At 44.7% G+C, this 17,028-nt stretch overlaps 1 protein-coding gene across 2 annotated transcripts; it reads left to right on the top strand.

The window, feature by feature from the left end:
* The first annotated feature begins 551 nt into the window (after window positions 1-551).
* On the top strand, window positions 552-16,782 carry akna (AT-hook transcription factor). 2 transcript variants are annotated; one of them, XM_089020849.1, is made up of 23 exons: window positions 552-700; window positions 3,269-3,718; window positions 4,422-4,547; window positions 4,816-5,059; window positions 5,329-5,641; window positions 6,248-6,322; window positions 6,440-6,596; window positions 6,693-6,808; window positions 6,885-6,938; window positions 7,828-7,946; window positions 8,022-8,163; window positions 8,859-8,980; window positions 9,059-9,206; window positions 11,065-11,159; window positions 11,309-11,520; window positions 12,817-12,961; window positions 13,883-14,023; window positions 14,309-14,445; window positions 14,551-14,670; window positions 15,646-15,735; window positions 15,800-15,895; window positions 15,975-16,086; window positions 16,231-16,782. In XM_089020849.1, exons 2-23 carry the CDS (start codon window positions 3,391-3,393, stop codon window positions 16,481-16,483), a joined length of 3,345 nt encoding a protein of 1,114 aa, XP_088876975.1. In that variant the 5' UTR covers window positions 552-700; window positions 3,269-3,390; the 3' UTR covers window positions 16,484-16,782. The 2 variants fall into 2 exon arrangements, with proteins under 2 accessions (XP_088876975.1, XP_088876974.1); XM_089020848.1 differs by having other exon boundaries at window positions 4,645-5,059.
* Window positions 16,783-17,028: the final 246 nt, after the last annotated feature.

Raw genomic sequence — 17,028 nt, 5'->3', positions numbered from 1 at the left:
GAATATATTCACGTTTCATCCAAATGGTAATTTTTTTCAAGGGGTGAACAAGCAACCAATTGTTTTGATTTAACTAGTGTGCCTGCCTTTCAAAGATGTACACAAAAAACAGGAAACGGACCCAATTCGGTTTGAGACCATTTGTTTTTTTTTGTGTGTATTTTTTCTATGACGCGTATGTTTCACATCACTCGTATCAAAGTATATACAAAGGCCAATCAAACGCACGGAAATACATGTAGTGCAGTATATTCAAATTTATGAAAAAGGGTGGGGAAAACGAGTGCATAGTGCCCCCGCGTTGACAAAACTATTCACGGCAAGTCACGTGTCGAGTAGGACATATCAATGTTCCACGAAGCTCTCCTTCAAGGTATCCCGAACTTTGTCTGTTAGGTTCAAATTCTTAAACAAAATACATATCCTTGAAAATAAATATTAATTATTGAGTTGGTTTTGACATTTTATAGTCATGTGTAGCATAAACGGTGACGATGTTGGGGACGTGTTTTGTCGCAGTCATGGTCTGTAGAAGACAAAACTGAGGGATAAACAAAGTTTGTAAGAAGCCGTATCGTATCGGTGACCTGCCTCCTCCACAAGCATGTTCATCAATGTCTACAACTTACAACAACGTCTTCAATTTGACCAAACATTCTCCTTCGACCGAAACTCCCAGTGAAACATGTTCCACAGTAAGGTACGAACATTTTTTGTTGATTTCACGGAGCGTCCACGTGCTGGTAAAACATGTCAGGGGTGACTTTATTCGACGTAAAGAACCCATCTCGTGTCTCCTTTGTCTGTTTGTGTGTCTAAATGAGCCTTTGCACTAAAGTCAATCTGCTTGCAATCTGCTTGCTTTAGACCCTAAAGCAAGCAGATTGACGTCAAACCCTAAAGTTTAGGGTTTGACGTTTCGGGCTGAGTTGAAACCAGTTGACTTGCATGGTTTGTTGTGTCGAATGCGTGTCATGGTGACATAGGGGCGGATCTTTGCTTTTAGTTGAGTGGTGTTCATGGCAACGGACGCTCTCGAAATCTGCTCATCCTGCTCCCGAACCTTTTTACATTCAGGTAGAGAGAACTCCTTTTTGTATATTGTACTTTCGGAGTAATTGTCGCCCGAAATATATTTGTCATCGGGTATGATGTGCTCGGTTGGTCTCTTAGCTCAGCAGGAGCCGAGCTGCTTAGTATTTTTCGACAATTGTTGTTTATGGACGAGACAGCTGATGAAAAAGAATATACATATCTATCAGATCAAAGTAGTGCATCTGTTGAGATGAACCCGATGGTGATTTCTAGATTAGTTTAGATTAGATGAGCCTATATTTGTCTCACAGTCGAGACATTTACATCTCACAGCAGCAAAAACAAAGTACATGAGCTGCTGTAAAGGCAGCCACTCTTACGGCGCCATCTTGAAGTCAAAAAGAAAAATAATGTGACACAGCACAGAAGAGACCGGCATTCTTCAATCTTTAGCTCTTTCTGCACCCTCTTAGTTGCATGAAGCAGTTCTAGATGAAAGATGAGAGGATCGAAACCTCCTTTTCACCAGTGGATCAGGGATGTCATGATGGAATGTGCACGTCTGCTACGAGCTAAGTTTTGAAAGCAAACACGAAGCTGTAGCATCCATTCACGAAAAGAGACTGTCTGACATCTCCCGTCCCGTGTAAATCGGCTTCAATTCCAAGGCGCGGCAGTTCCACATGCGCATCGGTGGTCTGCGCTGACGCTCCTTTGCTGCCGAAAAAAAAATCCGTATCCGTTCCACTCAACGCACAACTCCTCGCTATTAGCTATATATTAGCTAACTTTCTATCTATTTGAGTTACTTCCGGGTTGAGTGTGTGGCTGCCGCTGCTCAGCCACAGCATAACTTCTGTGTTTGTCAAATGACCTTGAGGGTTTTGAAAGGTGCTTAGAAATGAAATGGGTTATTATCATAAGAATCAAGGTGACAAAAGAAAACACGAGACAACAGAAAAAAAACAAAAAAAACACTCTCCCTACTGGAGCGCCATCTTGGACTTCTTCTAAGACTCCCTCGTGCCTTGTGGAGGGCGTATCAGATCATGTCTTCTCAAACATCTCATTGTGGTTTTCGTGTTACTATTCATGGTGACAGAAACGCACGCCTGCAGAGTGTTGCTTTTGGATCCCAAGATTTCTTTTGGGACCACTCAAGTGGTGTTAGTTCACGTTTGAGCCTATTCACATTATTCTGCTCTTTAGTTTATTTCACTTTTTTTCTTCTTGCTTGTCGGCATTTGCTGCGTGAAGCCCTCTGCAACACCCTCGCATCTTCGTCACTTTACTGATCCATTGAGCGTGTGTAAAGTCCACCAGGAAGGGGTTAAATGCAGATTAACCTCCCTTTAGCCCGCCCTATAACCACGGAGGGAAATCCTCAGTTGCTTGTGGCTTGTCCAGGAAAACAGGTGCCTTGATTTATTTTCTGTCTTTGTTTTATAAATGTACGCGCAAGCTCTATTTGAATACCCGCAGAGGATATTTAGCTTTTAGCTTTCCTCATTTGAGATTCTCCTGCGATTTTGCTAAAGCTCACATTTGTTCAGCCGCCGAGCCGCCTCCATTCTTTCTTTTGCCGTCTGTAAAAAAAAGTTTGGCATGTTGGCCGGTGCGAAGGTCCGTTGGGCAACGACTGCATCATGACCACATCGGGGTAACTCTTGAGCATGTCAGATGGACCAAGATAACAAATCTTGCATTAATCTGGACAACTGAAGAAGCAGTTCTAAATTAACTCATTGACTGCCATTCACAAATTGATTCGGGAATTGAAAATATGGCGTCGAGGGCCATTTCCGAATTTGTTGTTCATGCTTGGGTGCCGATTAAGCGCTGGCCATAGCATCTGGCAATGTTTTTCCCTTCCACAAGGGGGCAGCATTTTCCGTTTTTTCCATGCTCGCGCTTTGTTCCAGCTTCAGCTGTTGTTGAAGCGCTATCTAAACCAATATGGATGTATTACAGTACATTGTAGTTTGGACAGCCGCCCTCATTTCAAGCTCATATAATTCCAAACCCATATCTTTAGGAATTAACTCTTTTTTCTGCTGAAAGAAGAGAGTCTAAGGTGTCTTATGCTGTATTGAATGTTTATGTAGTCCTCAAACTCAATGTTCTGTGGAATTCAAGAGACAATGACAAAAACCCTGGTACTGGAGTGGGCACATTTTTGCACATCATCTGGCAGTGAATGAGTTAAATGTCACGGTGTGTCGTCATCTTCCAGGAGGTGCATTCCAAGACTTCCTCGGGACAACCTGACTTCAAGCAACTCACGGATGGGTCGTCAAGAGCAAGCCTGCAACATTTCCTCAGCTCTCAGTTGAGTCACCAAAAAGTAGCAAGTGAATGGAGACGGTGAAGAATAGCAAAACGGGCGTTCTCTCTTGGACGCCCGCCCCGGCGTGCGTGTCACCCACCGCCTCCGAAACGTCGGAAGACGGCTGGGACGAGGAGGACGAACAGAAAGACGACTTTTCCCATCAGATGGATGAGAACGGCGTCATTCGGGTGACGCTGGTGGACGACCTGCGCGAACACGACCACAATGCAGAATGTAATCAAAGCTCGGCGCCCGGACCTCCGACCCCGGAAGGTCTCGCTGGCTTTGTGCTACCCGACCAGCTTTCTTACGCCCTGGATCAACATCTTCAAGTTGAGGATATGCTGTCATCCTGTGAGTCATTCAACGGCGGTCACTTGCCAATGTGTGCAGACAGAACCGAGACGAAAAATGTCAACCGTTACCGCTAACCGATCATTTCTTGCTTCATATAGCCGATACAAACGCGATACAAATGTTTTCAACCGATACGATTAAAAACCGTATCGTATCGGTATCGAGACCGGTAAAAACCGGTACCGCTTATCAGTATCTGATACCGCTTATCAACCGATACCCTAACCAATCATTTCTTGCTTCATATAGCCAATAAGAAAAATTTCAACCGATACCGCTAACCGATCATTTCTTGCTTCATATAGCCGATACAAACGCGATAAGAAAAATCTCAACCGATACTGCTAACTGATCATTTCTTGCTTCATATAGCCAATAAGAAAAATTTCAACCGATACCGCTAACCGATCATTTCTTGCTTCATATAGCCGATACAAACGCGATAAGAAAAATCTCAACCGATACTGCTAACTGATCATTTCTTGCTTCATATAGCAATACGAAAACTTTCAACCAATACCGCTAAACCGATAATTTCTTGCTTCATATGATCAATACCAGTATCTGATTTGGACTTTTTTTCCTTGGTATACCTACTTTGGAACATTGGAGTTGTGCACAATAATAATCATTGTCGTGCAAACAGCAATGCTTGCAAAACTTCACAGCATTTTCGTCTCTTGCATTTTTGTTTGAATAGTCTGTGATGACGTTTCCACTTTAAAAGAAGGAGGACGTCACGGGGGCAAGGCAAAGACACCCTTTGGGTTCTCTGAGCGCGACTCGCACTTGGCCATGGCTCACGGGGAGGCAGACGGAGCAGAAGGTGAGTGGCCTTTGCCAAACGGACCCGTCCGTCCACATTGGCAAAGAGTCTGAAATGAGCGGTGAGCGCCAATTTTGTCAGTCTCTACCCTTGATAGTGGAAGCCGACGGAGATTGCAAAGCTCAGTATCCAACGCAGCCGGCGGCTTCTCCTCATCCCACCCTTCACGTCTTCTCTCACCTCCGCCGTTTTACTTTGGAGGAAATGGCCGCTGCTCCAGGGATTGCCAGTGAAACGGTTCCAGACATGTGCTTTACGGACTTTCCAGATTCAAACAGCCTCATGCGTTGCGAGTCCGGCCTTCATTGCCAAGAAAGCTCCGAAGACCAAGAAGACGCTCTCTCCCTTCAACCGCTGAGCAGTGACAATTCACAGACTGGCCCTGAAAAAGCCGCTCGCTCACCAATGCCGAGGTCACGGCCCTGTCACAACGCTGTACTTCCACGCACCGGTTCGCACGACAAACCGAAGGAAGATTGCCGTCTCGCTCCCAGAAGAGCGGATGAATCCAGGTAATCCAACGACAGTTCTGCCTTCAGATTGGATGAATGATATTTTAAATTTAAAAAAATGAGGATACGCCTAAAACATATTTGGGAGAAGGTTAGAACGGATTAATGGCATTTCCATTCATTTCAATGGGAAAAGAGGATTTGAGATTCAACTTGGACCTCAAGTTGCCAGCCCCCGTTCACCATTTGGAATCCTTGCAGCCAGCGTAGCGATTCTTTGCTGCACTTTGCGCGTTGTCGTTTATGGATGAAGCCTGTTTTTCTTGTAGAAAAGGTTACCCAAGTCACTGGGTTCCCGATTTGTCCAAAGTCAAGCCGAGGGTGTCTTTCCCCAAAGGGGATTACAAGCCTCCCAAGAGCAGATGGTCTTCCAAGAATCCTCCTAAGTCGCCGACGCCCGAAGCCCCCGTTGTCTTTAAATCTCCCGCCGACATTGTCAAAGAAGTTCTGCTGAAGACGACGGACGGGCCTCAACCGCCGTCGGACTTGAACAAATCAAGAGCCGCCGGTGCTCCCAACGGGACCGTGCCTCAGGAGTTCCGCTCCCAGCAGAAGGCCGGGATCCTGCTCGATCAGCTTCAGGTACCGCCTGGGGGAAATGGATGCGTTAGGTGTCATTTTCAACCATAATCCGTTCCGGAAATTGGTTTGAAAACCAAAACGGCGCTTCCCATTATAATCAATGTAAAAAAAAACAATCAGTTCCAAGTCTAGTAAACAACTTTTTGCAAGCGCTTTTTCAACTATTTTACAGCATAAACTGTATACATACGTCATAATAGAGAAGGTCATTTGTAAAATACTCTCCAGAAACAAACTATAATATGCTATATTTTCACCAATGTTAACATCAACATTAACATTGGAACATAAATAAAAAAAACATCTCTCTCTCTCTCTGTCTGCCTGTCAGCACCTATGTCAGCTGTCTTTGGGCAGAAGGTGGGGGGACATCCTGGACCAGTTGCTTGCCTTAACGAACAAAGACACCTGATTCCAATTTTCCCTTCGTAATTCTCGTTTTGTACCCAATTTTCCTCTTGTAGTCACCACTTGAATCACTTGCGCTTGCTTTCGTTGCACGATGCAAAAACAAGAGTCCCGTACGACCAAGTTGTCACCCGACGCGTCATATACGTCGTCCGCATCCGTATTTATTGAGCTACTTTTTGACTCCACATTGTCAAGGAGGACCATGGCAGACTGCTGAGAAAGTACGCCGAAGCGGCAAACACAATTGATCGTCTGCGGCTGGAGGCCAAGGTTTGATTATCTTGCTGACTTTCTTTCGCTGCTTTCATTTCATTGACTTGTTACAAAGAAATAAAGCGCGAGAGAGGTGGGTTCCGCCATTTTGTTTTCTTCCCCGTTTTCGCTCAGGTCAACCTGTACTCGGAACAGCAAAAGCCCGCTCATGTCTCACCGCCGGGACAACACGCCGAGCCTTCAAAGGTCATGCGGCTGGACTTTCCTCAAGCTCAGCAGGCTCAGCGCGCTGCCGTTTCGCCACCGCCGAGTGGACCCGGCGAACGCATCAGTAAATTCGTCAGCATCATCACTTTTGCGGTTTAGCCATTTATCTGACGGCTACTGAAGTTTTAACACCAAGGTGGTATTTTTTTCTCTTGAACAGAAGCGTCTTCTGGCCTTTGTTTCTCTTCTTCCATTTCAAAGAGTTTGGAGTCCCAAGGCAACGACGGCAAGGTGGCCAACGCGCTCTTTGCGCAGGCCGACAAGTTCCTCCAGCAGGTCGTCCACTTCTCAGATTTTCTTATTGTATCAAAAGTGTGCGGGGGAGTGACTCTTTTTTTAAACTTTTCCCCAGCTCCAACATTTTGAGGAATTGCTGAAAAGCAAAATACCTTTCCAACAGGTGAAGGTGAGACTCATTATTTGCAATACAGACGCTCTCCAACTTAGGAACATTCATTCGTTAACTCGCTGGCTATCTAACTAGCTATCGAGCTATCTAACTAGCTGGTTACCTAGCTAGCTATCTATGTACTATCTAAAGAGAGTACAGAAAGTGCTGAAGAATGAAGGGCTCTCTGTGTGGTCATATTTGTTATTTAGTTTATTTGTTCTTTTGACTTTTGTTTATGTCGACATTAGTAAGAAATATTGTGCAAAGTCAATTCTCTTTGTCTTTTCTGTAATACTGTATACTAGCTATCTGGCTAGCTAGCTATTAGCTATCTATTGGCTTGCTAGCTAGCTTTCTATATTTGTCTTCCTATTCTAGCAGCGTGTGGCTGCCGCTGCTCACCCACAGAAAAACTGATCCTATGACCTATAAGTGACCTTGAGAGTTTTGAAAGGCGCTTAGAAATCAAATGTATTATTATTATTATTAAGCTAGCTATCTGTTAGCTATCTAGCTAGCTAACTATTGGCTAGCTGGCTAACTAGTTAGCTATCTATTAGCTATGTATGAGCCTGCTAGCTAGCTTTCTATCTATTTGAGTTATTCCGGGTTGAGTGAACGCTGGCTTGTGTTGCTGCCGCTGCTCACCCACAGAAAAACATGTCCAGTAACTGTCAAGTGACCTTTTGAAAGGCGCTTAGACATGTTATGTACTATGATTATTATTAAACATACTTAATTAACTTTAAACATACTTGTATAAGCCTTATACTTTCCATACAAAATATAGCACTTTAAAATAAATATAGCACCTTACGAATGACCGTTCGGATGGTATCTGGTTCGTAAGTTGGGGAGCGTCTGTACTTTGACAAATCCCCCCCCCCCCTCCTCCTTTGCGTAGGGACTTGCCCAACTTTATCAAGGACTGGATTCTTTGGAAAGGGACTATCTGGCAGCCAGAAAAGAACACAAAGTCCAAGAGCAGCAAGGGGCGCAGCACAGACACTTTGACCCCAATCGGTACCAACACCAGATTCCATTTTCAGGAACTTTGTCTTTATTTTCTTACATTTTTGCGCGGCTTCTTTGTGTTAGGGAGCTGGAGGAGTTCATTTACCAATGCGGGCGACATATGGATGAGCTGAAAGAGAGGGTGGATAGGAATTCCCGCGTTGCTGATGCTGCTCATCCTGCTTCACCTGAAGCCCAAAAATCCCTTCCGTGTGATGATGCTCAGGTAACATCACCCACCCATATTTGTCGAGACGAGATTTGTTTGTTTGTGACCTGCGTCATTGCTGAAAGTTGAGGCCCGGGGGCCAAATCTGGCCCGCCACATAATTTTATTCGGCCCGCCAAAGCAAATCAAATTTGTGAAATTGCATGATTGCTAAATTCCGAACCAAAATTAAAAAATGTCTTATCTAAAACACAATAACAGTCATTTTTTTTACTTCAGATTTGAAAACTAGCTATTCATTAACTCATTCACTGCCAGACGTGCAAAAATGTGTCCACTCGAGTGCCAGGGTTTTTGTCATTTTCACTCAAATATACAGAATATTGAGTTTTAGGATGACATGAACATTCAATGCAACATAAGAAACCTTAGACTCTCAGGAAAAAGGGTTGATTCCTAAATGAGATGGGTCTGGAGTTATATGAGCTTGAAATGAGGGCGGCTGTCCAAAATGTAATGCATTAAATACATATTGGTTTATATATAGCGCTTTAACAACAGCTGGAACAAAGCGCTAACATGGAAAAAATGCAAATGCTGCCCTCTTGCGGAAGTGAAAAAACACTACCAGCGCTTTATTGGCACCCAAACAAGAAAAAGCAAAACCCGAACAAATTGGGTCTTGGCGCTCGACATCATATTTTCAATTCCTGAATTTGTGAAGTGTAGCGAAAAGTTGTCCCTGCTTCCAGAGTCAACCGACAACGTTGTCGCTCGATTCCGTCCAGTGTAGCAACACCAAAGTTGGACTGGACGACCTGAATTCTTCCCATTTCAAGACAAAATGTGATGAAGGAGCCACGGATGTCGATCAGTAAGCGCCTAATGAATGTGTTCTTTTTGGGATGCTTCGCGTAGCGTTTGACGTTGCGCCGATGTTGCGCCGATGCAGGAGTTCAAGCGCGCCGACTCGGACGAGCAGGAGGAGGAAAGACGTTGGCAAATCCTTCAGCAGCAGTCAAAGCAGTCTGGCAGAAATCAGCACGGCGGAGAAAAACAGCAGCAATCTTCAAAGCGGCCTGAGGAGAGTCCTTTCTCAGGTCACATTCTCTTTTCATTTCACGCTTGTCCTTTGAGCTCCAAATTTGGCAGAGCCGGCCATTTTGGAACATTCCAACAATACCTGTCAAGCGGCCGTATTTTGCGCTATTCTGTGCAATTTTTGCTTGTTTTGAGATGTGGACGGCATCCAAGAAAGTTTGTACGGGAAGCGCAACAATTATTTGTCAGCCTTCACAAAGCAAACAGTTTCTCTCTCACCATTGACAGTTCTACGGTGTCCCCATTGTTGGATTAATTGCTGTTCTTTCTTTCGTATCGCAAATTACCCCAACACCCCTCCCTTCAGGTCAAGAGCCCGGGTGTCATCCTCGATAGCACACTATCTTTTCCGTCCCATATAAATAACCTAACTCGGTCTGGATATTTCCACCTCTGTAATATCAATCATCTCCGTCCCTCGCTCACCACTAACACTGCTGCTATTCTTATCCACAGTCTCGTCACCTCCCGTATCCATTATTATAACTCACTTCTTTTCGGTGTCAATCAAAAATGTCTCCATAAACTTCAACTCGTCCAAAGTTCCTCAGCCAGGATCATCCCTAGAACCCCCTCCCTCCCTTTCACCACATCATCCCTGTCCTCCCCTAGATAGCTCCACTGGCTCCCTGTTAAACTTTGTATCGAATTCAAGATAATTCTGTTGACATTCAAAGCCATCCATCCATCCATAACCTTGCTCCCCCTGTCTGTCTGACCTGCTTCAAGTCTGTTCCCTCCCGGTCCCTCAGATCCTCATTCTCCCTCCACCTCTGTATGCCCTCTGCCCGTCTCACCGCGATGAGGTGCAGAGCTTTCAGCCGCTCTGCTCCCAAACTCAGGAACTCACTTCCACCCAACCTCCGTAATATTGACTTCCTTTCAAATCCCACCTCCAAACATACCTGTTTAAACTTACATTCATGGTCTAGTTTAATCAGCTTTTATATTATTTATCATTATCTTCATGGTTTTATTGTTCTTTGTATTGTTGTTTTATTGTAAAGTGTCCTTGGGTGTTCAGAAAGGCGCTTAAAATGTAATGTATTATTATTATTATCATTATTATTATTATTATTGCTTTTTTGAATGTTGCTGTGCCAATGACCATTTTGTGTTTGGGAGCCTATTACTGAGCGAGTTGCTTGTTCTGTAGCTACAAAGTGACATAAGTCTTCTTGTGCCGGACCCAAGCCCGGATATATACAGAGGGTTGTGTCAGGAAGGGCATCCGACGTAAAAGCTTGGCCGAAACAAGCGTGCGGATCAAACCTCTAAAGATGGAGGACACTGATTTGCTGTGGCGACCCCAAGGGAAAAGCCGAAAGGAAAAGAAGATTATTATTATTATTATTACATTTCATTTTCCGTAGCGCTTATTCCTTCCTCATTAGGGTCGCGGGGGTTGCTGGAGCCTATCTCAGCTGTCTTCGGGCACGAGGCGGGGGACACCCTGAATTGGTTGCCAGCCAATCGCAGGGCACACAAAGACATACAACAGTCACACCTTGGGACAATTTGGAGTGGTCAATCTGCCTGCCATGCATGTTTTTGGAGTGTGGGAGGAAACCGGAGGACCCGGAGAAAACCCACGCAGGTCCGGGGAGAACATGCAAGCTCCACACAGGGAGGCCGGACCGGGACGCGAACCGGCGACCTCTGCACTGTGAAGCCGGTGTGCTAACCACTCGACTACCGGGCCGCCCTTATTATTATTATTATTATTATTATTATTATTATTATTATTATTATTATTATTATTATTATTATTATTATTATTATTATTATTATTATTATTATTATTATTATTCAAGATCATTGGTCGTGGTGAAATGATGCGTTGCTGCGTTGCTCCAGGACGGAGTCATTTCTCCGGGAACCGATAGCGGCTTCGTTGGTTCCGACTGCAGTCATCGGAATTTTGCTGCCACTCAGCACAGAGCCTCAAAGCGGTCAGTAGGCCCTTTCTTCTTGATTGACAGTTCAGATGACAAGAACGCCATTTTGGGTTCTATTTCTTTGCTCTTTTTACAATACAATACAATACAAAACAATACTGAGATTGTTTTGTGGCTGCTAATTTGCTTCCTTGTTGCGCCAGCGTTTCAGGGCCGGCAGAAGTCAGCCCCGCTAAGCCTCAGACCGTCGGAAGCGCCGCAGGGTCTCGCGACTCCTCGCAATCGCACAGGCGCACGTCACTCCAAGCCAGTGAATATTTCCAACAAGCCATGAAGAGATCGTGTCCGGGGGAGCAGCGCACGCAAAGGCAGCGGCTCCGTCAGACAGGCTTCATCCGGACCGACAGTGAGACAAGTGAGTTGCCTGTGGCTCTTTCTTTTTGTCCACAGCAAATCGGATTTTTGTGTCAGCGCGCGATTTCGAATATCGCAGACGACCACGTCTGCGGAGCTCTGCCACTCGCAGGTCTTGATGATCATGGAAATGTTTGGGTTTTCAAACAGCTTTCTGGAAGGGATTATCGAAAACCCAAGTTTGGCTGTACAGTGAAACCTTGGCTTACGAACTTAATTGGTTCCCGGACAGTGTTTGTAAGGCGAAAAGTGTGTATCCCAAACATTAATTTCCCATAGGAAACCATCAAAATGAGAATAATCTGTTCCCCATAAAACATAATTTTCTACTTTCTCTTGTGTCTTAAAACGACACAAAATAGACCTTATTTTATGTATAACAAATGTACTATGGTATTGTAATTAAAGAAATAAACTACTATATAATAAAGTTGTTTTATTGACCTTTGTGATGGTCGTTGATGGCTTGATGGAATGGAGTGGCCGCTTTCATCAGCATGAAACACTTGATGAGGAACGTAGCCTTCTTCTTCCACATTCTTTGGGAATGATTCCTTGTAAGCTTTGGCAGCTTTATCGTCAGAACTGGCGGCCTCACCATGACGAATGAACGAACTATGAATCCCTGTTCGACGCTTAAAGTTCTCCAACCATCCGTGGCCAGCCTTGAAATCATCAATGGATGAGGAACTTCCAGGTTGCCTCTTGACGATATCCGAGTAAAGTTGCCATGCTTTCTCTGCGATAATTTCACCTTGTTCCTCATCGATTGTGTTCTGTTTAGTTGGGTTGATAGCTTTTTACGTCAAGTGTACAGATGGCTTGTGCGGAGCCTGATTGATGGGATATTTTAACCTTGCAGTCTACACTGCCTTTGAACTATCAATAAAGTTGAAACTAGTCCAAATTTCTCTGTTTTCTATCCATTTTTTCACTCTCTCTGTCGTCTGCCTATCTATTTTTATTTCCAGCTCTGTGTTTCTGTAGCGCCCCCACTGCTGCGTTCTTGACCAATCACGTGCGGCTTCAATCGAAGACTGGGGGCGGGGAATAGAGGACAAAAAAGTCAGCTGCCATTTCCCTGTTAGGAGAACGGGCTCGTTCGCGAATGACACGTCACTCATTGTGGCGCTGCGTGTGTATCCCGAAAAATAGTTTTAATTCTCGTGAATTTAACGTTCGTAAGCCGAAAAGTTCTTTAGCCAAGGCGTTCGTAAGCCGAGGTATCACTGTATTTCATTGAAATCATGAATTTCGACCGGGACTCAAGACTCCTTGTTGCCCGTTGTGCCCCCAGCCCGTCCCGTATCGGAAGACCTAGCGAGCGATCAGTCTGAAGAAACCCTCCCCTGTTCGTCGCCGAGCTCCTACTACTCCGCTGTCCGTCATCACCATGGCAACTCTGTGAATACGCAGACATCCGGTCAGGTGGTGACTTGCAAGTGAGTGAGTGTGACGCAGCGGGCGGTTGCCATGACAACAACCAACGGCTGTGCAAACAAAGCGTCCCCGCGGACATTTAGACGGCGGCCGATTTCTGAAAGCAATTGTTTGTCCATCAGTCTTGACCGCTCATGAAATGCGTTTACTGACCGATTGTTTTTTTTTTTTTCAGCGACATCCAACATTATTTTGTGTATTTTAATTTCAGACAATCGCTGCTAATGTGTTGAGTTGCATATGAAGAGGTAGCCTTACTCTGCAACCCGCGCATGGTTTGTTGTGGAATAAGTCACGTGTGCCGAGATTGACACGCACGGATTGATTTGGCTGCCCAGAGTGTTTGCGCTTTTATTGACCTTTGACATGAATTGCAGTGGGGAGAAGTAGAAAAAAGGTGATTTTGTTTCAAAAACTGACATTTCACTTTCTACTCAATGTGACTTTAACTCATTCACAAATTTTTTTCGGGAATTGAAAATGGGACAGAGCGCCATTGCCAAATTTGTTCGGGTTTTGTTTTTTTGTGCTTGGGTGCCGATAATGCGCTGGCCATGGCCTGTGGCAATGTTTTTTTTCTTTTCCACAAGAGGGCCGCATTTCCATTTTTTTCCATTTTTAGAGCTTTGTTCCAGCTTCAGCTGTTGTTAAAGTGCTATATCAACCAATATGTATTGTACATTGTACAGTCACCCCCATTTCAAGCTCATATAACTCCAGACCCATAGAATTTAGGAGTTCACTTTTTTCCGATGAAAGAAGAGACTCTAGGGTTTCTAACTGTTCTATTGAATGTTTGTTATCCTAAAAGTCAATATTCTGTGGGTCTTTGGAGTGACAATGACAAAAACCCTGGCACTGCTGTGGACAGAATTTTAGCACATGGTCTGGCAGTGAGTGAGTTCAACTTGTGTTCTTTCTAGCGATTCCAGCCAAGCATCGCAGTCCATCGAATGCACCGCGCGGGCATACGGAGGGGCGAGTCCAACGGCAAAGGCCCTTCCTGGAACAAATTCCACTCAAGGCAACTGCAGTACGCAACACAGAAGTTCACATGCCCTCAGGTTGGTTTATTTTTCTCAAATCGTGGTTTTTCATTTGGAATATCACGCTCCAGTGAATGTATTTTGATTTATTGCAATCAGTTTTGTATACTTGGGCAGTCAAATTAAATCGGGCCCCATTAATTTCAAATGTGCCCCCTTTTTCAAGTGGCCCCCTTTTTTGAATTTCCCAGATGCATCCCTGGTTCTGGTCTTTAGACCATTGCTTAATAACCGGCCAAGAGCCTCAATGCTGGATATTCCGCTTGTATTTGTAGTATAAGCGAGCAGCATTTTTTTATTTAGGTGTGGAGAGAACCCGAGCGATGTCGGCAGAAACAGCAGGAAGAAATGGTCCATTGAAGGCAATGAAGTGGAGAAGGCCATGCGACCAACAGCCAGAAAAAGATTGACGCGCAAACAACCAACGCAATGTGACACGTGTATGTTTAACACATTACACCACATTCAAGATCTTTTTCGACTTTGATATTTACATATTATCCAATGTACGATAACAAGATCACACTTTTTTTTTCAACGTTCAGCAACTGTGACAGAGGATGAAAATACCGTTCGGCGACCTCTGGTGTCAAGATCCACCCAAACGTCGATTGCGGCAGCCGACAGCCAATTTTCAAATGAAAGTGCCCAATTCCAGCACATAAGTAAGAAGAACATACAGTGATACGTTGTTTTTACGAACCCCTTGGCTTACGAACCTTTCGGTTTACGAACGTTTAATTGATGAAAATTTTACCTTGGTACACAAACTATTTTTCGGGATACACACGGAGCGCCACAATGAGTGATGCGTCGTTCGCGAACGAGCCCGTTCTCCTAACAGGGAAATGGCAGCTGACTTTTTTGTCCTCTATTCCCCGCCCCCAGTCGTCAGTTAAAGCCACGTGATTGGTCGAGAATGCAGCAGTGAGGGCGTGGGGGTTACAGACAGAGAGAGAAGCCCTTCTCCAAAAAGAAAATGGCTGCCGACTTTATTTTTGTCCCCTATTCCCCGCCCCCAGTCTTTGGTTAAAGCCACGTGATTGGTCAAGAACGCAGCAGTGGGGGGTAGGGGTTAAACATTAAAGAGACAGACAGATGACAGTGAGTTTCAACTGTGATAGTTCAAAGGCAGTGTAGACTGCAAGGTTAAAATATCCCATCAATCAGGCTCCACAAACAACCCACACAAGCCATCTGTACGCTTGATGCAAAAAAAGCTATCAACCCAGCTAAACAGAACACAATTGATGAGGAATTAGATAAAATGATGGCAGAGAAAGCACCTACAAGGGATCATTCCTCAAGATGAAGGTGAAAGCAGGTTACGTTCCTCATCAAGTGTTTAATGCTGAGGAAACCGGCCGCTCCATTCCATCAAGCCATCAACAACCATCACAAAGGTACATAAAACGACTTTGATGATGTTTTATGGGTACCTGGGAACGGATTATTCTCATTTTAATGGTTTCCTATGGGAAATTAATTTTTGGGATACACACTTTTCGCCTCTAACACTGTCTGGGAACCAATTAAGTTCGTAAGCCAACATATCACTGTATGTTTAAAAATGTGGCAAGAAGAAGAGTTGATCGTTATATTAACGGGATTGCATGAGATCTGATTGGTATGTTTTACAGAGCGGGATAATGCCGACCACAATGATGGCAGGACAAACGGAGTCCTTCCTTGTTCTCAGTGTTTGTCACATCGCAAAGCGTCTTCCGAAAGTAAGCGGCAACCTGTCGCCGCCCTTTCTTTTTGTCTCCCTGTTTTTTGACTTTGTGGCTCAAGCAGGCGGCCACCGAGAGTCCGCCCAGGTCTGTTCCTGTCATTGTTATCGCTGTCGCCATTGTGGCCGTTCTGAGACAAAGGCGGCCAATGAGCAAGGTGAGGGAGGCCGACATATTAAATCAGACAATGAGTAAGTAGTGTCAGCATGTGAAAATATGAATGATCTCTTTCGCAGACGGTTGCAAAGACTCAAACACCTCCAAGATTTCCAGCTGCCCACCTACGGAGTCTCCTAACAGAGCGCCACCGCCTCCCGTCTGCCCGTCATTGTGTCCGACACCGTTACTGTAAGGGGAATGTCCACTTTATCAATTGTGTTGATCAAATCCGTTTGGAGACACGCTGGTGTTTTAATCTGGTGTGGAGCATGTGTTAATAATTGACAGGTGTATTCACGAGAGTTTTATGTGTGACATGTTTGTGACTTTTAGCCTGTATCTCCAACCTCAACCCGTCCACGTGTGCACCAACAACACGGGCTCTCCCTCAAAGTTGGACAGTAGCAAAGAAGAGGAGAGGTCGCGGACCTCGCAGTGCGTCGTTCCGCAATGCTCCCTGGACGACGCCCTCCTCGCAGCGCGGAAGATGAAAGGCAGGTCAAAACGAATGTTGCGTTCACTGACGGCGGGCTTGCGCTCTCTGGAGGGACTCGACATGTCGCCTTCCAATTCCAACTCGGACTGACTCGCTCCGCGTCTGTTTCCACAGCCCGCTTGCTGCAAGCGCAGCAAACATTTACACAATATAGTATAAAGCCGTATAAAGGTCAAGCATTTGCTGATGATATTGTGATCAATAATGTACAGCGGGGTTATTGAGTAAAGTCGTGTAAATGAAGATGATAAGTTTACTTTGCCCAGAAAACAAAAGTACAATGTATGTGATGAATACCCTCTACTTTTACACATGCTGTTCTTGTATTCAATCTGTACACAATTACTGTCTGTTAAATTATGAATTAAAAGAATACGTTTTAACCCTTTTTCCCCCTATACTATATTGTATCGTATACTATATATACATTGGTGAACAACGTCACCTGACAAATATGTATCACCCAACTATCTATTTTCGAATCGTGCAGGGTCCTGAAATAATGGACGCATAGCTGCCGTCGGCAGAAAGCCCGAGTCGAGTTTTTACTGATTCGCTCTAACCAAAACAACAACCGGTGTCTGGCCATGTTTGATGACGTAAGACTGCACTCGTTCGTGAATGTCCAACCGCAT

This window comes from Hippocampus bargibanti, linkage group LG18, assembly GCF_051943395.1.
Source record: "Hippocampus bargibanti isolate YZ-2025 linkage group LG18, ASM5194339v1, whole genome shotgun sequence".
Lineage (NCBI taxonomy): Eukaryota > Metazoa > Chordata > Actinopteri > Syngnathiformes > Syngnathidae > Hippocampus > Hippocampus bargibanti.
The sequence above is the reverse complement of the archived record's forward strand: the minus strand, read 5'-3'. Positions and strand labels throughout refer to the sequence as shown.